Source organism: Bison bison, unplaced genomic scaffold, assembly GCF_000754665.1.
Source record: "Bison bison bison isolate TAMUID 2011002044 unplaced genomic scaffold, Bison_UMD1.0 scf7180017864293, whole genome shotgun sequence".
Classification (NCBI taxonomy): Eukaryota; Metazoa; Chordata; class Mammalia; order Artiodactyla; family Bovidae; genus Bison; species Bison bison.
In genome coordinates, this window is record NW_011494865.1 from 2,301,336 (window position 1) to 2,326,453 (window position 25,118).

Sequence of the window (25,118 nt, forward strand, 5' to 3'; positions counted from 1 at the left end):
CCCCTGACACTGGGTTAGGCAGGGGTCATGTTGCAGTGGAAAGTGATGTGAACTCAAGCCGTCCTGCATTTAGCTCCCTACTTGAAGAACCTGGGCAGGTTGTTGATCTCTGACTCTTTATTGGTTCATTTTTATTTTATTTTATTTTTTGGCTTCATTGCTGCAGCCGGGCTTTTTCTAGTCATGGAGAGTGAGGGCTGTTCTCTGGTTGCGGTGCGCGAGCTTCTCATTGCAGTGGCTTCTCTTCTTGTGGAGCGCAGGCTCTAGGCACAGGGGCTTCGGTAGTTGCGGCTTGCGGGCTCTAAGCTGCTCAGGCCTCAGAGGTTGTGGCGCAGGGGCTCACTCGCTGTGGCTGGTGGGCTCACTAGTTGCAGCATGAGGGCTCTGGAGCACATGCGGGCGCAGTTGCTCCGAGGCATGTGGGATCTTCCTGGACCTTTCTTATCTACTGTGCTACCAGGGAAGTCCATGAACTTCTCTGACTCTTAATTCCCTCATCAGAAGATGGAAATGAAAGTAAGTGATGGCAGCTTGCTTGCCTGGTGGTCCAGTGGTTAAGAATCCAACTTGCAGTGCAGGGGATGTGGGTTCTCTCCCTGGTCAGGGAAGTGAGATCCCACATTCCGCAGAGCAACTAAGCCTGTGTTAGTTGGGATCTACTGGGGTCCTGCATGCTGAAACTAAGATGCCACGTAGCCAAATAAATAAATATTAAAAAAAAAAAAGTGAGTGCTGAATGTGAGTGTTGTTACTTTGCTCATCACCTGCGCTGCACCCCACCCCCTTCCACCCCTCTCCACCCTTTTCCACCTTGGTTTAGGTTCCCAGGGATCAGGAAGGTGCTTTGACATTCTTGTAGCTTTTGGTGTTTCCTATACCTTGCTTTCCAGTCTCTGGACCACTCCTCATTACCAGTAGTTCATTCCTGTTTCCCTGAAGCTTTACCTGCAGTGGGGAATTCATTTTTTTTTTTTTTAATAAATTGAAGTATAATTGATTAATGATGATGTACTAGTTTCAGATGTATACCAAAATGATTCAGTTATATGTGTATTCTTTTTTCCATTATAGGTCATAAGGTATTGAATATAGTTCCCTATGCTATACAGTATGACCTTGTTGTTTATCTACTTTATATATAGTAGTGTGTATCTGTTAATCCGAAACTCCTTATTTATTCTCCCCTCAAACTACTGCACAATTGCACTCATCTCACACGCTAGCAAAGTAATGCTCAAAATTCTCCAAGTCAGGCTCCAACAGTACGTGAACCAAGAACTTCCAGATGTTCAGACTGGATTTAGAAAATGCAGAGGAACCAGAGATCAAATTGCCAAATCCATTGGATCATAGAAAAAGCACGAGAGTTCCAGAAAAACATCTACTTCTGTTTTATGGACTACACCAAAGCCTTTGACTGTGTGGATCACAACAAACTGTGGAAAATTCTTCAAGAGATGGGAATACCAGACCGCCTTACCTGCCTCCTGAGAAATCTGTATGCAGGTCAAGAAGCAACAGTTAGAACTGGACATGGAACAAACAATGGACTGATTCCAAATTGGGAAAGGAGTATGTCAAAGCTGTGTATTGTCACCCTGCTTATTTAATTTCTATGCAGAGTACATCGTGTGAAATGCCAGGCTGGATGAAGCACAAGCTGAAATAAGTTGCTGGGAGAGATATCAATAACCTCAGATATGCAGATGACACCACCCTTATGGCAGAAAGCGAAGAAGAACTGAAGAGTCTCTTGATGAAAGTGAAAGAGGAGACTGAAAAAGCTGGCGTAAAACTCAGCATTCAAAAAATGAAGATCATGGCATCCAGTCCCATCGCTTCATGGCAAATAGATGGGGAAACAATGGAAACGGTGACAGACTTTATTTTCTTGGGCTCCAAAATGAGTGCAGATGGTGACTGCAGCCATGAAATTAAAAGACACTTGCTTCCTGGAAGAAAAGTTATGATAAACCTAGACAGCATATTAAAAAGCAGACATGTTGCTTTGCTGACAAAAGTCCGTCTAGTCAAACTATGGTTTTTCCAGTAGTCATGTACTGGAAAATGTACATGTGAGAGTTGGACCAGATTGCCTTACCTGCCTCCTGAGAAATCTGCATGCAGGTCAAGAAGCAACAGTTCTTGACCTGCATACAAGCAACTGTACATGTGAGATGTGAGAGTTGGACCATAAAGAAAGCTGAGCACTGAAGAACTGGTGCCTTTGAACTGTGGTATTGGCGAAGACTCTTGAGAGTCCCTTGGACTGCAAGGAGATCAAACCAGTCAATCCTAAAGGAGCTCAATTGTGAATATTCATTAGAAGAACTGATGCTGAAGCTGAAGCTCTAATACTTTGGCCACCTGATGCGAAGAACTGACTCATTGGAAAAGACCCTGATGCTGGGAAAGATTGAAGGCAGGAGGAGAAGGGAATGACAGAGGATGAGATGGTTGGATGGCATCACCGACTGGATGGACATGAATTTGAGCAAGCTCCGGGAGTTGGTGATGGACAGGGAGGCCTGGCGTGCTGCAGTCCAGGGGGTCACGAAGAGTTGGACACAACTGAGCGACTGAATGGAATTGAACTGAACCCCCTCCCTTTCCCCTTTGGTAGCCATAAGTTTGTTTTCTGTCTGTGAGTCTGTTTCTGTTTTGTAAATAAGTTCATTTGCATCAGTTTTTTAGATTCCAGATATAAGTGGCATCATAGGATATTTGTGTTTCTCTGTCTTGACTTCACTTAGTATGATAATCTCCGGGTCCATCCATATTGCTGTAAATGCCAATATTTCATTCTTCTTTATGGCTGAGTAGTATCCATTGTATATACGTACCACATCTAATTAATTAATTTGGCTGCGATGGATGTTTGCAGCTCAGGGAATCGTCAATCTTCATTGCAGCATGCGGGATCTTTAGTTGTGGCATGTGGGATCTAGTTCCTCGACCAGGGATCTACCCCCTGCCTCCTGCATCGAGAGTGCAGAGTCTTGGCCGCTGGACCACCAGGGAAATCTGTACCAGATCTTCTCTATCCATTCGTCTACCGATGGACATTTATGTTGCTTGCATATCCTGGCTGTTGTAAGTAGTGCCTTTGTGAGCATAGGGGTGCAAGTATCTTTCTGAATTAGCGTTTTTCCCAGATACGTGTGTAGGAGTAGGATCGATCCACTCTCTGTATATAATAGTTTACATGTGCTAATCCCGCATGCCCAGTCCTTCCCTCGCCCACCTCTACCCCCTTGGCAAACACGTGTCTGTTCTCTGTGTCTGTGAATCTGTTCCTGTATTGTGGATGTATTTAAATAAATATTTTTATTTTTGTCTGGGTCTTCATTGCTTTGCGTGGGCTTTCTCTAGTTGTGGCCAGCAGGGCTACTCTGCAGTGTGTGGGCTTCTCGTCGTGGTGGCTTCTCTTGTGGAGCACAAGCTCTCGGCACACGGGCTTCAGCAGTTGAGGCTCGCAGGCTCTAGATCGCAGGCTCAGTAGTTGTGGCTCCTAGGCTTTAGTTGCTCCACGGCATGTGGAATCTTCCTGGACCAGGGATCGAGCCTGTGTCCCCTGCATTGGCAGGTGGGTCTCATCTACTGCGCCACCAGGGAAGCCCTTTGCCATATTTTAGATTCCACATAATTAACATCATATGGTATTTGTCTTTCTGACTTACTTCACTTAGTGTGATAGTCTCGAGTTGCATCCGTGTTGCTGCAGATGGCATTGCTTCATTCTTTATGGCTGAGTAGTATTCCATCGCATATACACACCACGTCTTCTTTGCCCATTCGTCTGTGGACAGGGATTTAGGTTGTTCCCATGTGTTGGCAGTTTTGAGTAGTGCTGCTATGAACATAGGGGTGCCTGTGTCTCTTGGAATTACAGTTTTGTCCAGGTACATGCCCAGGAGCAGGATTGTTGGATCGTGTGATATTTCTATTTTGAGTTTTCTCAGGCACCTCCACGCTGTGCCAATTTACATTCCCAGCAACAGTGTGGGAGGGCTCCCTCTTCTCTATATCCTCTCTAGCATTTGTTATTTGTAGACTTTCTGATGATGGCCTTTCTGATCATTCTGTTTCCCTGGAGCTTCCCTTGTGGCTCAGCTGGTAAAGAATCCACCTGCAATGCGGGAGACCTGGGTTTGATCCCTGGTTTGGGAAGATCCCCTGAAGAAGGGAAAGGCTACTCACTCCAGTGTTCTGGCCTGGAGAATCCCATGGATTATATAGTCCGCGGGGTCACAGAGAATCAGACACGACTGAGCGACTTTCACTTCACTTGCCAGCAAATGGGGAATTTCATTTTAAACGTTTCTTGGTGAATTTAGTGGGTATACAGCGATGGCTGACATAGTAAATTTGCAGTGTGCATTTCTCTAAACGTGAGGGAAGATACACTATCTCTTCATAGTGTTTGCAGCTGCACTTTTCCTGGAGCAAAGATTGGCAAACTGGGCCGACAGCCTGTTTTGTAAATAAAGCTTTATTGGAACCCAGCCACACCCGTTCTAGCTGTTGCCTCTGGTTGCTTTTGCACTCTAATGGCAGAATCAAGTAGCTGTAACAGGGACCAACTGGCTTGAAAAGCCAAAAATATTTACCATTTTGCTCTTTACAGAAAATATGTGCCGACCTCTGCTCTAGAGCGAATTCTTTGCCTGTTTATGAGTCCACTGTTGAGCCAGTCTTTGTTTTCAGGCATCACAAGGCCACTTGGACGGCCCGAGCCCATCTGCCTCCCAGCCCAGGCTGCCTCTTTCCATTGTGTGGTGGCGGACAGCTTGTCCTTTTGTCCTCGTCCACCTGCGCCGCTTTGCCCAACAATACTGGGAACCAGCGCCCTGACTTTGGGGGTGAATGCCTGCCCGTTTTATCTGTTCATGTGCTAATGTGGACAGAGCTGGTGCTTCACTCACGCTGCGCAGTGCACACTCGAGGCTGCTGCTGCGTCCTGGCCGTTTGGGCCTTCTCCCTTCTTTTCCTCCTCTTTCCCTCCCTCCTTTCTTTCCATTTCTGTCTCTCTGTCTTTCTCTCTTTCCCCCTCCCTCCCTCCATTCGTTCCTTCTTCCTTCCTTTTTCTCTTTCTGTCTTCTGCCACACTGCACGTGGGATCTTTAGTTCCCTGTCCAGGGATCAGACCCGTGCCCCCTGAAGTGGAAGCTCAGAGTCTTAACCGCTGGACCACCAGGGAAGTCCCGAGACCTCTCCATTTAAAGCAGCCATTTGGGGGACCAGAGAACGGAACCCCAGTCTTTTAAAAATTATTTATGTATTTATTGGCTTTTCTGGGTCTTCGTTGCCGTGTGGGCTTTCTGTAGTGGGGAACGGGGGCTCCTCTCCAGTTGTGTGCACAGACGTCTCTCTGTGGTGGCTTCTCCTGCTGCAGAGCATGGGCTCAAGGGCGCTTGGACTTCAGTAGTCGCGGCACGTGGGCTCAGTAGTTGCAGCTCTCGGGCTCTAGCGCATAGGCTCGATAGTTGTGGTGCTCGGGCTTAGTGCTCTGAGCCATGTGGGATCTTCCCGGATCAGGAACTGAACCTGTGTCTCTTGCATTGGTGTGCAGATTCATTACCACTGAGTCACCAGGGAAGCCTCAACCCTGGAGTCTTGATCCAACAGTTGTTGAGTTCCTTCTGTGACAAGGGGAACCAGAAACACAAATCATCCAAGATAACGTCCCACAGGGCTCCACAGACATGCCATGTGAACTGCAGTGTGGCAGGGTATAATATCACTGCAGGTGTCTTGTGTTTGTTGCATGATATCAGTGAGTCATCTGTTGTGTTTTCATCTGTGCTTTCAGGTGTTATGGCCCCAGTGTAGATAATTTGGTGCAGAAGGAGATGGGAACAGAGGAGCTTTGGGCCAGAGCAGGGAACAGCCATTGTGGAAGCGGTGGCCCTCATTGAGGGCCTGGCCACTGTCGTGAAGGAAGAGCTCTGCTGGACAGGGCAGCAGAGGAGTGGGGTTGCGTCTGGAATGGCATGTGGGAGCATGTTTTTATTAAACTGTGGGGAAATATTATGACATCCCCGTATGCTGCAAGAATTGCATACACAAGAAGAATTGAAGATGTAGGATAAAGATGCTGGAGTATGTCTTTAGCAGGTGAGAGGAGGTGGGGTTCAGAGCACAAGTAGAGGTTTATGTGTTTTCACCTCTCGGAGCCTCAGTTTCGTTATCTGTGCAATGGGATAATTGAACTTACGTGAGGGCAGAATTTCCCAGTTTCGGCCCTCTTGACATTGGGCTGGATAATTGTGTCAGGCCGTCCTGTACATGTGGTAAACGCCAGCGGCAGCCCCCTAGTTGTGTCAAAAATGTCTCTAGATGTTGCCGAGTGTCCTGTTAAGGGGAGGAATCCTGGTTGAGAATTGCTTCTCCCTCCCACTCCTCTGTTGTTATTGTTATTAGTTGCTGAGCTGTGCCTGATTCTTTGCAACCCCATGAACTCTAGCAGCCTGCCAGGCTCCTCTGTCCATGGGGATTCTCCAGGCAAGAATACTGGAGTGGGTTGCCACGTCCTTCTTCAGGGGATCTTACCAACCCAGGGATTGAACCCACATCTCCTGCATCGGCAGGTGGATTCTTTACCACAGAGCCACCTGGGAAGCCTCCTGCGCAGGGATCCCTTGTATTAAATAAACCTCGTTGAATTCTCCTCACTTGAGAGTGCCTGCCACTTCCTGTTAGGAGCCTAACTGGTACATCAGACAGACACTCCCTCCCCTCAGTGTAATCAGAACCGTGGAGGAGAAGTGAGCTTGGCTTTTCCGCCCCGTGTTTCCATGGGGGCTGGGCACTCTCTGGAGTCCTGTCCCACCCCTAGGGGATGCCTGCTGTGGTGGCTCCTTTGGCTTCGAATGGGCTTTATCTGTTGTCCCTCCCACAAAATGTTTTCTTATTGAGGTGAAATTCAGATACCCTAAAGTCAGGGAACCTTCTCTTTGGACTTTGCTGGTGGCTCAGTTGGTAAAGAATCTGCCTGTAATGCAGGAGGCCTGGGTTCGAGCCCCGGGTGGGGAAGATCCTCTGGAGACGGGAATGGCACTGCACTCCAGTATTCTGCCCACGGACAGAAGAGCCTGGCGGGCTGCAGCCCACGGGGTCACAAAGAGTTGGGCACGGCTGAGTGACTAAACCCGCCACAGTTTGAAACCCTGCATGCTTTTAATGCAATTAAAACAATGAACAGTTGTGAAGTTAGAAATTTAAGCATTATAAAAACAATTAACCAGTTAACAATCTTTAACTGTTTAAAAATGAACAGTTCAGGGGCAGTTTAGCACATGGGAAATGTCATGCACTCACCACGTCCGTCTAGTTCCTAAACACCTTCCCCACCCCCAGAGGACACCCTGTACCATTAAGCAGTTATGTTCTCTCAGTGTGGATTTTCCTCTTCTAGTCTTTCCTGTTTTTTTTTTTTAATTATTCGTTTGTTTTTGGCTGCGCTGGGTCTTAGTTGCTGCATGCGGGCTTTTTTCTTTTCTCCATGCGTGTGGAGCATGGGCTCCAGGGTGCACGGGCTTCACTAGTTGTGGTGTTTGGATTTTCAGTAGTCCTGAGACAGGTGGAATCTTTCTGGACCAGGGATCAAACCCATGTCCCCTGCATGGGCAGGTGAATCCCGAACAGGTGGACCACCAGAGAAGTTGCCTTCCTATTTTTTTAAAGCACAGCTCAAGTTCCTGCCTTCCCTGGTGGCTCAGTCGGTAACGAATCCGCCTGCAATCCAGGAGACCACTTGCAATGCAGGAGACCTGAGTTTGATCACTGCATTGGGAAGATTCCCTGGAGAAGGAAATGGCAACCCACTGTAATATTCTTGCCTGGGAAATCCCATGGACAGAGGAACCTGGTGAGCTGCAATCAATGGGGTCGCAAAGAGTTGGACACGACTTAGTGACTTAAACCACCACCAAAATCCCGCTCTTGCAGTCTGCTTCCCCTGGCCCCCAGCAGGCCAGCAGTGTGGTGTGGAAGGTCAGCAGACCAGGGTCTCAGCAGTGCTTTGCTCCCTGATCCCTGGCCCCCAGAGAACCGTGCCATCTTCTTTTCTTTTACCTTGTACCCACTGAGTGCATTGCCAAGGATGACGTTGTTGTTGTTTAATCCCTAAGTCGTGTCTGACTCTTTGTGAACCCATGGATCATAGTCCACCAGGCTCCTCTGTCCATGGGATTCTCCAGGCAAGAATACTGGAGAGGGTGGCCGTTTCCTTCTCCAGTGGATCTCCCCAACCCAGGGATGGAACCCACGGATTCTTTACTGCTGAGCCACCAGGGAAGCCCAAGGGTTGGCCTTAGACCAGAGAAATGACCTTTCCCTCTGCTACTGCGTAGAGAGGTAAGGAAGTACTGCTGTGTCAGCGTCTGTGCAGCCTTGACCAAGTGACCTGACTCCTCTGTGGACAGGAACCGTGTTTACCTTGACCTCCTGGATTTTGACAGGGATGAGAGAAGGAATATACACCGTGGGGGCATCTTGCTGGTTTTTCCCTCCCCAGATGCCAGAGATGTGTTTGCACCTTCACACTCCCCTGAGCCACAGCCACAGAGGCCTGGATTGGATTGCTTTGCCTGTGGTCCAGATGAAAGTACTTAGAACCAGAGGTCTTAGGCCTCTGGGATGTAGGGCTGCCCACAACAACAGCAACAATAATAAGTGAAGTCAAGTCGCTCAATTGTGTCCGACTCTTTGCGACCCCATGGACTGTAGCCTACCAGGCTCTTCTGTCCATGGGATTTTCCAGGCAAGAATACTGGAGTGGGGTGCCAATTCCTTCTCCAACAACAACAGTCAACATGTATAAAGTGCTTGGTGTATACCAGGCACTGTTCTAGATGCGTGGTACCTATTCACTCATTTACTAACTGTGGGAGGTGCAGAGAAGTTAAGTAACTTTCATGGTCGCACAGCTGGTGACCTTCGCTACTCTTAACCCCTACTCTGCCTCCCCAGGAGGTCACTGAAGGCTGGAGGTTTGTGGGAAAAAATTAGTGTAGGATCTGAAGGCTTCTAAACCTGAGAGACAACAGGGAGGCGCGTGAACCGGGTGACTGATTTTCATCGCAGGTGATTTCTAAGTTAGAGCTTCAGGGGACCACTGTGGACCCCGGAGGGCATTCTGTGGGGCTCCTCTCAGTTTCTATTTTCATTTTGATGGTGCTCTAACAAGAAACTGGGCTTCCCTGGTGGCTCAGACGGTAAAGAGTCTACCTGCAGTGCAGAAGACCCAGGTTTGATCCCTGGGCCGGGAAGATCCCCTGGAGAAGGGAATGCCAACCGACTCTAATATTCTTGCCTGGAAAATTCCTGGACAAATTCTTGCCTGGACAAAGGAGCCTGGCGGGCTGCAGCCCATGGGGTCACAAAGAGTCGGTCACGACTGAGCGACTTAACACTTTCACTTCAACAAGAAATTAAAAAGAAGCCTGTTCTATGAGTCACTTTGCTGTACACCCGAAACTCACACAGTATTGTAAATCAACTCTACTCCAGTTTTTTTTCTTTTTTTTAAGAAAAGGAAGCCTGTTCTGGCTCATCTGACTGATAGTGTTGACTCAGGGCCATTGTTGCAGAAGGAAGGAAGCAGAAAGGCTGGGATTTTATGGAGAAATCGTTGCTGAATTGGCGCTGGGGCTGTCACTGCAGGCTTCTTACAGGTTGAGGGCGAGCAGGTCTTAACAGATGGCCGAACCAGTGGACGTGAAGTAGAATCCCTCCATGAGCACCGCCCACGAGTGAAGGTCTTTCCCTCTCAGCCTCAGTGCTCTGTTCAGTGGAGCCCACCTTTCTTTCTTCGCGAAGGATTAGATGTGTGTGTGTGCGTGTGTACCCAGTCACTCAGTCGTGTCGGACTCTGTGTGACTCTCTGGACTGTAGCACACCAGACTCCTCTGTCAATGGGATTTTCCAGGCAAGAATACTGGAATAGGTTGCCTTTTCCTTCCAGGGGAATCTTCCAACCCAGGGATCAAACCCGCATTTTCTGCATTGGCAGGTGGGTTCTTTACCTCTGAGCCACCTGGGAAGCCCTGAAGGATTAGGTGCTGGCCACTTCATGGGCTTAGCCCACCATGAGGCTCAGTAGGTGGGCACCTGCTCCTGCTCCTTCTGGTCCCTGGAAAAGGTAGGAAAGAGCCCGGTAGCATTGCTGAAAGAGCCCGGTAGCATTGCTTGCTCTGCCTGCCGTCTCAGAACAGAGGCCCCAGGTTTGCTGACTGCAGAGCTCGGAGGGTATGATCTCATGCAGAAACCAGTGGCCCGAGAAGGGAAGTGACTGTCCCCGACACAGGGCCAGCAAGCAGCCTGGCCGGGGTGAGAACTCATGATACCTTGTAACTTCCCTCCAGCGCTCCTTCCACGGGGCCTCGTGGCCCTGGGCCTCCTGGGCACCTCCTGCCGTCGGTGAATGTTGCCAAGGGCACCCATGCTCCCCCTGCCCTGGGAGACACGGGTCCCTTTATCCCATTCAGGGCTGGGATGGTCATGGGCCCCCCTCCAGGGCTCAGGATTGTCTCCTTCAAGTGCACTTCTTGTCTGGGGAGGGTGTGTGGTGGGCTGTTTCTCTGGAGAGCAGGCTTTCTTTCCACCGCGGAGAGGCTTTGCAGGGTGAGGCAGGGAAGGCTGCTGGCGGCTCCAGGAAAGCAGGGTTGCAGATTCTGTAGGAAAGCTCTGGGGTCCTCGCTAGGGGTAGGCACTCTGTCCTCGCTCTTCCCGTGTGCGTCGGGAACCAGCAGCATCAGCGGCACGTGGGCGCTTGTGAGAAATACAGAGTCCCAGGCCCCACCCAGCCCTCGAATTAGAACCTGCCTTTTAGCCAAGACCCCAGCAGATTCGTGTGCAGGTGAAGCTTGTGAATTACTGCACTAACAATGATCAGTAAGGAGATGATGGAGATTTTTATTTTCTTTGTCAATCCCGCCCCCCTCCCACGATTTGTTTATTGTATTTCCTCACATGAATTACTTTATAAAAAAATTGTGGTGAAATACAGGTAACATAAAATTTGCCATCTTCACCATTTTTGGAGTATTTATTTATTTATTTACTTTTGGCTGTGCTGGGGCTTCGTCGCTGTGTGGGGCTTTTTCTCTAGTTGTGATGAGTGGGGCCTACTCCCTAGTTGCAATGCAAAGGCTTCTCATTGCGGTGGCTTCTCTTGTTTCAGAGCACAGGCTTTAGGGTGCTTGGGCTTCAGTGATTGTGGTTCCCGGGCTCTAGGTCACAGGCTCGGTAGTTGTGGCATGTGGGCTTCATTGCTCCGCGGCATGTGGGATCTTCCTGGATCAGGAATTAAACCCCCATCTCCTGCATTGGCAGGTGGATACTTTACCACTGAGCCACCACGGAAGCCCCTAATATTTATTTTTATTTATTTTGTTTGGCTGCTTTGGGTCTTAGTTGCAGCACACGTGATCTTTAGCTGTGGCATGACTAGTTCCCTGATCGGGGATCGAACCTGGGCCCCCTGCATTGGGAGCAGGGAGTCTTAGTCTGGACCACCAGGGAAGTCCCCATCTTAAGCATTTTAAGTGTACAGTTTGGTGGCATTAAATGCCTTCTGACTGTTGTGTGGCCGTCACCACCGCCCATCCCCAGGCCTCTCTTCATCTTGTAAAATCCAGATGTGTAACTATGAAACTCTAACCCCCATTCTCTCCCCTCGCCTCCCCTGACAACCACCATTATGCTTCCTTTCTTTATGATTTTGATTACTCTTAGTATCTCATGTAATTGGAATCATGCAGTGTTTTATCTCTTTGTGTCTGGTTTATTTCACTTAGCGTTATGTTCTTCAAGGCTCATTTGTTTTGCAGCATACTGCAGAGTTGCCTTGCCTTTTAAGGCTGGATAATATGCATTGTGTGTGCATGACACATTTTGCGTCTCCATTCATCTGTTGATGTACACAGGAGTTGCTTCCACATTTTAGCTACTGTGAATAATGCTGCTATGAACATAAGCATATAAGTAGCTCTTCAGGACCGTGCTCTCAATTCTTTCGAGCATACAACCAGAAGTGCTGGGTTGTGTATGATAATTCTAAAACACGAATTACTTTTATGATCAGAAAAAACAGCAAAAGCACTTCAGGGGGGAAAACTTTGTCAAGTTTCCAGTTGGCATCGCCCAAGGGCAAGTAGAGTTGTTGGGTGCAGTGCTTGGAAAAAGGGAGAAAGCAAGGCTGCCTTCCCCATTCTGGTGTTAGAGGGAGAAGGGCGGAAACTCGCCCTCCTGCTGCGTGAGGAGCAGGGTGTGTTGATAGAGGTGTGTGTGAGGCCCTCAGGCAGGTGGGGTTTCTAGCTATCCTGAAAGATGCTTCGAGATGGCCTCTGGTCTGGTGGGAAGGGTGCGTGGGCTGACCTCTCTCAAGACCTCTTCCAGAAAAAATTACAGTGGCAGTGTTTGGGAAGTCAGCTTTATTACTGTGTGTCTATAGAGAGTCTATGGACTGGTTTAATCTCCAGGCCTGGGGTAAGGCAAGAGCCCATGTGATAGTCCTGACATAGCCCTTAAGGGGCACGGTCTCCAGTTAGGGTCATGGTTCCAACTGCTAGTGTGCAAGTTAGAGCAAAAACCTGAACCCACTGTCATGGTCCACGAGGCCTTTGTGACTGGCCCCTGCCTGCCTCTGATCTTGGCTTCCCCTTTTCTGCTTTCTGCTTAAGTCACTGGAGACTTCCTTCAGGTCCTGGGAGACGGAAGCCAGGCTGTTTTTGCCTCTCTTCCCTGGCTGTTTGCTCCGCCTGGAACGCTGGTCTCTCATAACTTCCCATGACTGCTCCTCCACGTTATAAAGGGCTCAGCTGGGGTGTCGCGTGCACAGAGAGACTTTCCACGGCTGCCCTGGCAGGCGTGGCCCTCCAGCTTCCTCCCGGTCTCTCCACTTCATCTGGTTTTTCTTCCTAGTATGACTCTCTAACACCTTCTCCTCTGTTAGTTTACTTAGGAGCCATTTGTTTCTTCCTAATAGCATTTTCACTCCACGAGAAGATGGCTCTTTTATACCACTGAACTCCTGTGTCCCCGGCACTTAGAACACTGCCTGGCACCCAGTAGTTCAGCAAATGTCGAGTGGGTCAGCGCGTGCACTTGCTTGTCTTCTCTGAGCTTCTGTTTCCCCATCTGCGATTCAGGGATCCTAATACCTGGTTGGTAGGGTGGTCATGAAAATTACAGGACGCAGCGCACTCAGAGGACTCAGTTTGGTGCCTGGTGTACAGGAAGTGCTCAGCACATGGGCATGGTTGTTAGCAACTGGGTGGCCCTGGCATGACTTGGATGAAACCCTGACCATCTCGCTTTCTCTTTAAAACGCTATTTATCTGTCTGTTTATTTGGCTGTGCCAGGTCTTAGCTGCAACATGCAGGATCTTTTTGTTGTGGCACGTGAGATCTAGTTCCCTGGTTGAACGTGGGCCCCCTGTACTGGGAGCCACTGCACCACCAGGGAAGTCCCAACACTGACTTCCCTTGTAACCCTAGATTTGGGTCTCCTGTGAAACAGTTGTGTCCAGTGTCTGGTGTATCATAATACGTAGCCACGTCTCTGTGGATTGGAGTCACTGGGCCCCCTGTGGAGCGTCAGATGTGGTTCTGACAGTGTTCTGCCTGGGCCTGTGAAGTGGCCTAGCCTGCATCTGTGCTCAGTTGCTCAGTTGTGTCTGATTCTGTGCAACCCCGTGGACTGTAGCCCACCAGGCTCCTCTGTCCATGGGATTCTTCATGGACAAGAATACTGGAGCAGGTTGCCATTTCCTACTCCAGGGGATCTTCCCAACCCAGGGATCGAACCCGCCTCTCCTGCATCTCCTGGATTGGCAGGCAGATTCGTTACTACCACTGAGCCACCTGGGGAGATGGAATTGGCCTTGCCCCACACCCTCGTAAATGGGAGTTTGGTGTATGGCATGTGTATCATTCGGGAATGCCTTTGACTGTAAGTAACCACTCAGTGTTCAGGGCTTGAACAAATGGAACGATTTGTTCTGTGAAAGCTCTCAGATTTCTAGTTTGGTTCAGCAGCAAAGTGACATCAGGGCTGGTGTCTTTGTGATTCTCTTGGGCTTCCCTGCAGACGCTGCTCTGGCTTCCTCCAGTGTGTTTAGGATGCAGGCATAAGGGATGGAAGCAGGAATGAAGCCATTAGCATATGTCCTTTTCCCCCCAGGCCCCTCCCAGCGCTCTTCTGCTTACATCTCATCAGCTGGAGCTTTGTAAGGTCAGCCTTACAAGAGAGGCTGAGTAATTAGGGTTTTCATGGGAAAATGGTGTTAGAGATGATGGTGAGGTCAGCCAACCAGCAGTGCCTGCTGTACTAGGAAACCTATGTTTTAAGTTAGACTATTGCTTCTCAACTGGGGGCAGTTTTGTTCCTCAGAGGATGTCTGGCAGAATCTGGAGATTTTTGTTGCCACAACTAGGGTGTGTGTGTGTGTGTGTGTGCGTGTGTGCATGTGTGTGCATGCGCACTAATGGTATCTCATGGGTACAGGCCAGGGATGCTGCCAGATATCTTAACAGTTCACAGGGCAGCCGCAGAGAGTTATCTGATCCACATGTCAGTGACACCAAGGTTGAGAAACCCTTAAGTTAGATCATTCCAGAAACATCATCCAGATTTGGGGAACACTAGTTTAGTTGCTTTCCTGTGATATAGTCATAGGAAAGGGGTCAGACCTCATTGTACTGGTGCAGATTATTGATACTTGGTGGTGTTATTGATTTTATTAAAGAGAAAGTTGATGCTGGCTGAGAACAGCCAAATGCTACATCTCTGAGAGTCTTAGTAGAAGGCAAATGTCAAACAGAACTAATCAAGCCCCTTGCCTTCTAGGAACACAGAACAATGACATGAAAAGACAGTTTCTGCTGGAGCGACTGCTGGATGCAGTGAAACAGGTAAGAAGAAAGCGCACGTTGGACTTTGAGTTCAAGTCATAGTGTCAGATGATGACCGTAGAAGTCATTTCTGCCCTTCTGTCTACACAGACCTACTTCTGCCATGAATCTGGGAGGCTAACCATTTCCCCCAGCAAGTGACAGTGATCAGAGGTGGGGACAGAGGGACTCCTGTGTCCTGACATCCTAAAGCCCCCGGAGGACCCACCCCCATCCTTCGGTGGTGTCCCTTTGAGAAGGGTATTAATGTGGGTTTATTTTTTTTTTTTAATTAATTTTATTTTATTTTTAAACTTTACATAATTGTATTAGTTTTGCCAAATATCAAAATGAATCCACCACAGGTATACATGTGTTCCCCATCCTGAACCCTCCTCCCTCCTCCCTCCCCATACCATCCCTCTGGGTCGTCCCAGTGCACCAGCCCCAAGCATCCAGTATCGTGCATTGAACTAATGTGGGTTTAAAGTCTTATTTCCAAGCAGTTATTTTTGTTTGTTTGTGCTGCGCTGCATGGCTTGTAGTAAAATGCAGGAACTAAAATCCCCAGATTGAACCCAGGCCCTCGGCAGTGAGAGCAGGGTCCTGACCATTGGACCGCTGGGGAATTTCCAAAGCAGACCTGGGTTCGATCCCTGGATTGGTAAGATCCCCTGGAAAGGGAAAGGCTACCCGCTCCAGTATTCTGGCCTGGAGAATTCCATGGACTGCATAGTCCATAGGGTTGCAAAGAGTCGGACACGACTGGGTGACTTTCACTTTCTAAGGGCGCTGCAGTGCTGGCTGGGAGTCAGGGCCCCCGTGAGCACAAGCACAGGAACCAGGCCGTGCTCAGGGTCGTGTGGCGTCTCCAGATGGGCTCTGCTTGCTTTGGTTGACACTGAGTTGGCGCCTGGCTTTTGGCTGGGTGTGGAAGTGGGTGTTGACACAAGGTTGGCATCAGGTTGTCTGCTTACAACCACCCGGCAGGCCTCGTTCCTTGCACATTCATCGTGTGTCTGGTGCTCCGCTGAGTGCTTTCCATCGAATCCTTCCAGCCACCCTGTGAGATGGTGCTTGCAATTATTGCCATTTTACAGATGAAGGAATGAAGAACTGAAGCTCAGGTCCAATAACTTGCTGCCAGTGTCATAGTTAATAGGCAGCAGAGCTGGGATCCAGCCCTAGGAATTCACGTTTCAGAAGGGGCGACTGGCGATTACTGTCATCACAATATAAGGAGATAAATATGTCCTTTAATGGAAGTGCCTGTTAAGGGTTGATGTGAGCTCAGAGAATTTAGCATCTGCCCAAGCCTTGAGGCATCCAGGCATGGCAGAAAGGACTCAGACTCAGGTGTAGCTGGGTTGGAAGGCCAGCTTTGTCTCCTGACAGCTGTGTGTGCTGGGGCAACTTACCCAGCCTCTCTGAGCATCCTTCTTCTCTTTAACTGGGTCACCCATCTCTATAGCGCTGTGGAGGGAATTGCTTAAAGGGGTAAAGGGCCATGGCCAGCGCCTGGTCCCCAATAAATGCAGAGCTGACATTATTAGTTTTTTTTCTTTCTTTGCTCCAGAAATGGAATGCAAAATAAGATGAAGAGTTAAGTCCAACCACTTCAAGTGTAGCAGTTAAACAGAAATAACTTGGATCTTCCACCCAGAGCTATTATTACTACTTGGGAGGGTGAAAGTGTTGTACATATGCCTTTTAAAAACCAACTTTAGTTATTACAGTGCTTGGCAAATAGTAATTTCTCAATACGTAAAATTTAATAGTTTAGTTTTCTTTAATATCTTGAGTGTTGAGATTGAAACTCTATTCAATTTAGGATTAATTGGACTGGGTAACCTGCTAGTTTTTACTTCATGTTTTGTTTATTATGTGTATTTTTTTATATGCATGTGAAATACACTATGATTTCTTAGCTTCATTAAGAAATTAAAATTTCTTCAAGTTGGAAAGAAAAATAAAAACCAACTTTATTGAGGTGTGATTTGCATACAATAAAAATACCAATTTTAAGTGTGCAGTTCTGTGAGTTTTGACCGAAGTATCATTTAAATTTCTATATACACACACGCACCCCTACACACAAATGTGGTAATAAATTTAGGAATCTGGTAAACCTATTACCCACAGTGAAGGTTCTGTACCTTTGAAAGAGAGTAGTGGAGAGTGGTAATGGTTGCACAATATTGTGAATTGAGTTGCATGACAAAATGGTTGAAATGGTAAATTTTATGTTATCTACATTTCAGCACCGTTAAAGTAAAAAAAAAAAGTTTGCTTTTGTTTGCACCCTCCCTGGGTAAATTGTCATTCGGCACAACCAGAGGGCTTGTTTGAAGCTTGGTTTATGCTGTCATAACTTCACAGCAGCCATAACAACTCTGGGCCCTGTCAGAAGGGACCCGTCATCATCACAGATTTGTGGCAGCTTTAATTATTGCCTGTTAAGAGCTCTGCGTTATTGACAGTCAGCTGCTGACAGATAGAAGCAGCTTCCTAGAGAATCTGCAGACGGCTTCTGTTTTCCTCTTAGCGCTGTCTTTGTGCAAGGCTCCCTTCTGTACAAGTGGGAGGTAAAAGGGCTTCTTCCTTCAAATGGCGGCTGGAAGGCTGGGGTGCCTGCCATCCCATTTCTTGGGCTGACCCCCAGGGCTCGGGGACGCCCTGATTTGGCCACCAGAGTTTCTGGCCCTGGGTCCCCCCAGACCCCAAAGGCCCCTGGAGGTGGTTTTGTGTGTCCATCCTAATGGCTGATCTCAGCGACTCTTTTTTTCCTGCAGTGCCAGATCCGCTTTGGAGGAAGAAAGGAGATCGCCTCAGATTCCGACAGCAGGTAAATAATGTAGCCTCTGAAACCCATTACCCTCAAGGCCAAAAAGGTAGCCAGAGATTCACCAGCTTTTATATTCTGCCACGGCAGCCAAGTGGGGTGGTGATTACATTACCAAGTTGAGTTTGGACAGCAAGCCAATAATTGAGAGACGAGTTGTTGGGGCAAAGAATAACGGCTTGATTCAGAAAACCAGCTAACCAAAAGATGCTGGGCTTGTGTCTCCAAAGAACTGTCTTGCCTGAGTTAGCATTCAGGCTCCTTTTATAATAAAAGGGGAGGGGATAAAGTCAAACACTTCCGGGTTCCCATTGGCCTCCAAAGGGATGTGTTAATTTCTTCTTCCTGTAGTCATTCACTGGTGGTCCTGGTCAGGAGGTTTTCTATGAGCTAAACCAAAGTATTTTAGCTTAATGCTCATTACCTGGGAAGTAGGGTTCCCAGAAATGGGCCATTATGTGAAATTTAAACTTCTAGATAACATCCCTTTAGTGATTAGCTTGTAATAGAATGCAAAAATTCTTCTCTATCACAATTACATTTGATGGGGGGGCGGTGTAGGTCTATACAGTGACTGCTTGTCTAAAGTGCTCCCAGCTCCCTGCCATCCTCTTTCTAGGAATCTTCTCTGAGGGAATTACTTGAAATGCCTTTCCACATGAAGTTATTTTCACAGTAATTTATAATGATGGAAACTCAGAAATCTGAAGGCTCAACAAATGGGAAATGGTGAATAATGAAGCATAGTGCATCAGTAGTTTGAATGTTCTATAGCCCATTACATGGATGTCCATACAGAATTTGTTATAAGCAGAAAAATGCAAATCTAGGAATTTAAAAGTAATATATTTAGTAAAAATTAAGAGAGCAGCATTCAGAGTTAATATGGATGCAGAGTGATCCTCCATGTGTTAGACGACTCTGGCAAAAAACATACCAGAATGTAGATAGAGATCATGTTGAGGTTAAATTAAGACTATTGGGAACCTGTATCCTTTCTGATATTTTGTCACATTTTATACTGTAATCATGTGTCCCTTTTATAATTAAAAAAAGTCCTAAAAATGGCCATTGACCTTCATGACCCAGGAAAGGCTGACATGACTGAATAAGCTTGTGTAGGACATACAGGCATTTGCTGGAAATGCCCAGTGACGTTCAAGGCTGATTTGTGCTCTGCAGCTAGGGAAGAGCAGGAGGAACGTTCCTGAAAAGGAAGAGATGGGAGGGAACTCACTGCTCAGCATTCGTCTCAATCTGGAGACGTGTGTTTTCCCTCTGAGCCTGACCCGCCCAGCCCAGCCAGTTCCTCCTCTGTCCCTCCAACCCTTGCTCTTCTCTTGGCACTTACCAGCCATGAGCAGAGCGTGCAGTGCTACATTTTCATGGATTTATAGGGACTTTTTGAAACCAGTGCAGATTTAAAATTCTACCCCTCACCCCTACAGTCTCTGCCTCTTCTTTGCTCAGTTTTTCTCCACAGCACCAACTAACGACTGTATATTGTGCTTTTTAAATTTTTCATTTCATTTCCTCCAGTGTCCCCATACCACAGTGTCCACTCTGCAGGCAGAGAGGTTTGGCTGTCTTGTTCAAGGTGCATCCTCAGCCTGGAAGCATCTAGAAGGTGCTCAGGGAGATCCGTTGCCTGGTTGATTGTGTGCCTGGCTTCCTACCACACATGGTCAAGGGTGTAAAGATCTGTGAGCTTGGAGGGCAAAGGGGCAGCTTCTCCGTTTCTTTCTGAGTATTTTGCACAGACGTTCTGTGCCTGTCACTCTTGAGGTTCTCTACATGTTTGTGGCATTAGATCATTAAATCAACTGATTGCTTCAGTTCTTCCTGAGGGCCTACTATGGGGCCTGGTCTCCATCAGTGCAGGGGTCCTCCTTTTGGGACCAGGGTCACCTGCATGAGAACGGGAGTCCTTGATCTCCTGAACCAGGAGGTAGATGTGTGTGTGTGTGTGTGTGTGTGTGTGTGTGTGCGCGCGCGCGCGTGGGTGTATGTAGTCAGGAGTTCTGTATCACTTTTTTTTGTAATTATGCTTTTTATTTCCTTAGAGAAGCCATCTCTGAATGTTAGATGAACATGTTCTTATATAGTAGAGCTTACCATTATAACTTTTATTCTGTAAACTGTTGTATTTTATAGTAGAATTTACAAAGTTAATTCCTTCTGTGGTATCAATACCTGTGGTTTCCGGCTTCCAGCAAGACCCTGCTTCATCATGATAATGATAGTTACTGTCTCTGACTGTTCCTGCCGCTCCTTGTTTGTGTTGACTCTTAGTCTCAGGGCAGCCCCAGGAGGAGCATAATTCTTTCTTCACAGACGAGAAAACAGAAGCTCGGAGAGGGAAGGTAATACAGCCTCAGTGTACCATCTTGGCAATGTTAGGGTTGAAGTTTGGACCCTAGTTTCTTGGGCTCCAAAATCTGTTCTTTCTGTGTTATATCACATTTAGCGATTGCATTGGTTGTGAGCTAGGTTAAATTTTTTTGTTTTTTCCCCTCTAAAGGGTTCCTTCTCAATACCCGAGTCTTAGTCCCTCTTGCCGTGTGTCTGGCTAGAGGTGGCACCACCTTTGTGTAGGAAAGGCCACATCATTGTCCTTATTTGGTGAGAAAGTCTAACCTCGAGGGAAAGTCAGTGACCGTTTTAAAGCCACTGTCGTGAGGTCTGAAAAGAAAGAAAGGTGATTCGCCTCTCTCTGCACCCCTTCAGACAGCCTGGCACCAGGATGGATCTCAAGTCCATTGGCTTCTCTCCAGCCCCCCAGCTGTAGCCCATTGCGGTCACCCCATGGCTCACAGGGCGGCCGCTGTGGACCTTCACCCGTCTCCTGTCTTGCCCTGCCTCCTCTGCATCCAGCGGGCTCTGCGGAAGCAGATTCCCGTCCATCACGGCCCCCCCCCCCCACCTCCACGGAAAACCTTCCACTGCCTTCTCTTTGCTGTTGGGAAAACGACCCACATGCTGAACGACCTGGAGGGCCCCCTAGCTCTCCCCTGGCTCTTTGCCCTGCCACCCTGGCCTGGCCTTTTCTGGTTTTTGTTTTTTGTTCTTAAAGCCTTTCAGTCATTTTTCAGGGAAGCCTTCCAGGTCCCTGATATGAATCGTCCACACTCTTCTCCAGCCCTGGCCGCCTGGGCTGTTTTCCTCGCTCTCTATCGGGGACTGGCAGACTCTTGCTGTTAAGGCTCGGATTTGTCCTCAGGCTGTACTGTGCTGACCCGGCTCTGTACCATTTGAGGCTATAAACCTCTGTGGGATGAATGCATTATATCTGTCTGCTCAACTAGAGGAGAAGAAGGAGAGAAGCCTGGTTTGCTCACGTGGCTTCCATAGTACCTGACATGTAAAAGTGCTTGTGCGTATGTGTGTGTGTGTGCTGAGTCACTTCAGTCATGTCCGAGTCTTTGCGACGCTATGGACTGTAGTCTGCCAGGCTTCTCTGTCCATGGAATTCTCCAGGCAAGAATCCTGGAGTTGCCATGCCCTCCTCCAGGGGATCTTCCAGACCCAGGGTTCGAACCTGCATCTCCTGCATCGGCAGGCGGGTTCTCTCTCCCTGAGCCACCAAGGAAGCCCAACACTGAGTTACTGAGCACCTGCTTGGTGTAACATTCTGTGCTCGACACTGGGGCTTCCAGAGTATTTCTGACATGTTTCTGCCCCTCAGATGACTTTGTGTCCACCAGGGAATATAGAGGCGGCGATGGCAGAATGTGACACTGAGGGTGACATCTTAGGGGCTGTTGGCTGCCCTGCACAGCTGGGCTTCGAATGTTATCCCTTCCCCTTTCCAGCTGCATCTCTCACCTCTCTAAGTTCAAGAGTTAGATCTACTGTCATACTGTGATTTATAATAAGAAATATGCATTATTGCTCCATTGCTTCTGGTCCTACGCCCTTAAAACCCCTGAAATTTCCAAAGCAATGAGAGCCAGAAAGGTATCTTTTGTATTGTTAATGTAGTGACTTTGGAAAGCACTCGAGGTTGGGGCCTGGCTGCCAGGAGGACCAACCACATGATTAAGGGGTTGGAACTTTCAGTTCCAACCTGGGACCACCAGTTCAGAACCACCAGGGACCACCAGTTCAGAACCACCAGTTCAGACTACCAGTTCAGACTACCAGGGAGGGGAGAGGGGCTGGAGATGGAGTTCAGTTGCCAGTGGCCACTGATTTAACCAAATAATCTGTATGATGAAGCCTCCATAAAAATCCCGGGGTTTAGAGAGCCTCTGGGTCAGTGAACACTTACAGGTGCAAGGAGAGTGGGCCACTGGGGGAGTGGCCCCCTGGGGAGTGGCCCTGTGGGGGAGTGGCCCCCTGGGGAGTGGCCCTGTGGGGGAGTGGCCCCCTGGGGGAGTGGGCCACTGGAAGCCCTGTGCTCTCTTCCCATGCTTTTCTTCTGTCTGGCTGTTCCTGAGTTATATCCTTTTCTAAAAAACCAGTAATCTAGTAAATAAAAGGTTTCTCTCAGTTCTGGGAGCTTCTCTAGCAAATTAATTGAACCCAAGGAGGAGGTCATGGGAACCCCTGAGATATGTAACTGGTCAGTCAGAAGCGCAGGGGACAGTCTGGACTTGTGATTGGTATCTGAAGTGGTGCTTGGGGCAGAAGGTGCTACCCTGTCGAGGGCCCATGGTGCTGGCTTTCCACTTGCAACAGTGATGGAGGTTTTCCCTTTAAAACAGGTTTATACACATGGAAAAAGTGAGTTGGACTCCAGACAAGTAAATAATAAAAACATCCCCAGGGCCTTCCCTGGTAGCCCAGTGGCTAACACTTTACCTTCCACTGCAGAGGGCGAGGGTTTGATTCCTGGTCTGTGAGCTAAGATCCCACATGTCTCATGGTCAAAAAACCAAAACATGAAACAGAAGCAATGTTGTAACAAATTCTCTAAAGACTTTAAAAATGGTCCAGATCCAAAAAAAAAAAAAAAAAAAACCCAGGAAAAGAAAAAGAAAAACCCTCACAAATGACAAAAGTGGCCGAGTTCTCCATGGATAACTGAAGTTGAGGAAAGAGAGAACTGGCCAGGGCTACATGATGTTCAGTATTCTTTGGCTAAAACCCCGATTGCAAAGCATGTCTGTGTCTGTGTGAGAGATTTGTTTGGTTTTGCAAGATGACACGGCAAGATGCAGCAGCCCTCGCATGAAGTATAAAACAGCGTTGATAGGAAGGCAAGTGACAGTCAGGCATTGTTTTTTCCTCATCAGACTTTGTCCTCAGTAACCCTCTCGGGAGGAAGAGGTGGTGGTCATAAGGCTCCATCCTGTGCTCATTTCTCCTCTGTTGGCCTTGTTCTCCTGCTCTGTTTCCTCCTAAGGACAAGGACACATTCTTGTGCTTCATTAAACTGATTGCTCATTCCATCAGTCACACTGGCCTGTGGGGAGGCAGTAACGTATCTTTTGAATAGTTTGCCTTCTAGAAAGAATGGCTTAAGAACTAGCCGGTGCTGAAGTCCCTGTGAAGACTACATACGCTGGTGCTCCACAGGTGCATCTTCTTCCCACGTGGGATTACAGAACATGCTAACGTTTCCTGTGGAATTAGAAAGAGCAACCCAAACCAGGGGGCAGCAGAGTGAGCGTGGGATATGGAGCTCAGAGCTCGAATCCTGGTGTTGCCAGTTCCTGGTTGTGTTGGACTATGGACAAGTTTCTGATTTCCTTGTGCCTCAGTGTTCTCGTCTGTACATGGGGAGAGTAGTGATAATATTCACTCCATAGAGCTGTGCGGCCCTTAGGTTAGTGCCTGGTGGCTAGTAAGTTTCTAGCAATTGTTAGCTGTTGGGCTTCCCTAGTGGCTCAGATGGTAAAGAATCTGCCTGCAATGCAGGAGACCCAGGGTTGATCCCTGGCTCAGGAAGATCCCCTGGAGAAGGGAATGGCTACCCACTCCAGTATTCTTGCCTGGGAAATTCCATGGACAGAGGAGCCTGGTGGGCTACAGTCCACGGGATCAGAAAGAATTGGACACAACTGAGTGACTAACACTTTTACTTTCAGTTTTCATTGCCATTATAATTTTCTGTGAAGTGTCTTGACGCTTGGTAAATATTCTCTGCACATGGGTCTCTTCCATTGTGGGTGGCAATGAGTTGGCTTTGGGTATTTGCCTTGTTTAGACAGCGTAGATTTTTGTGACTCCAGTACTCTTGGAAAACCCCATGGGTGGAGGAGCCTGGTAGGCTCCAGTCCATGGGGTCGCTAAGAGTCGGAGACGACTGAGCAACTTTACTTTCACTTTTCACTTTCATGCATTGGAGAAGGAAATGGCAACCCACTCCAGTGTTCTTGCCTGGAGAATCCCAGGGACTGCGGAGCCTGGTGGGCTGCCGTCTATGGGGTTGCACAGAGTCAGACATGACTGAAGCGACTTAGAAGCAGCAGCATGTGACTATGTCAGAAGAAATCAGAGGGAAGCATTCTCCTTCCAAAACATGCCAGGGAAGAGTTCTTGTTTTGGTGATTTTTCTTGGTTGTTATTCAGTCACTCAGTCGTGTCCAACTCTTTTGCCACCTCGTGGACTGTAGCCCACCAGGCTCCTCTGTCCAGGGAATTTCCCAGGCAAGAATCCTGGAGTGGATTGCCATTTCCTTCTCCAGGGGATCTTCCCAACCCAGGAATTGAATCTGCATCTTGTGCACTGGCAGGCGGATTCTTCACTGAGCCACCTGAGATTTTTCTTCACCTGTTAAGGAATTCGAAACTGTGTTGAACTTTTTAGGAAGCTAAAGAACGAAACCAGCTGCCCTTTGCTGTTCCCTAATGTTATTTCTTAGACACTGTAGAAAACTGTCCTGTGCGGTCCTCTGGACACTTATGAAACTGAATGGCTTTTTCAGACATTCCTTTTCCTCTTTTAAATGTTCGTCATGTGATGTTCGTCATTTTTTTTTTTTTTTAATGTTCAGTTCGTCACAGATTTACCAGCCTCTTAGCGGTTTGAGGTGTTGACTGGATATTCTAATTCTCATCCTGGCAAAACCCCCTGGGGTTCATTAATTGGATTTCTTATCTCCGCTGCCTGAGCACTTGCTTTCCACCTTGAGGCTCTAGTAGGGGATGGTTCTGTATTGCATTTGCTTTCATTTTACTCCATGAATCAAATGAATTGATTTCTTTTTGGGGAAAGATTATTTTTAGCAAATGGGAGGAGCCCTAGGGCATTTAGCAAATCTGAGCACATTTCCATCTGAATTTTAATAAATACTTGTGTTTTTATATTGATAATCGTTGAGAGCAGTGCTAGGCCCATAGGGAATCACGCTTCAGCACGATCATCACCGTCATCGCCACCATCCTGCTGTGGAGAGAGGTGTTGGTGTGAAGGGTGAGCTTTGGAGTCAGG

At 48.0% G+C, this 25,118-nt stretch overlaps 1 protein-coding gene across 1 annotated transcript in view; it reads left to right on the forward strand.

The window, feature by feature from the left end:
* The first annotated feature begins 14,047 nt into the window (after positions 1-14,047).
* SNX29 (sorting nexin 29) overlaps positions 14,048-25,118 on the forward strand; it is a 576,571-nt gene continuing 565,500 nt past the window's right edge. Inside the window, 2 exon segments of the mRNA XM_010850681.1 lie at positions 14,048-14,919; positions 17,691-17,743. Of these exon segments, the coding sequence (XP_010848983.1) occupies positions 14,818-14,919; positions 17,691-17,743 (155 nt within the window). The 5' untranslated portion in view covers positions 14,048-14,817.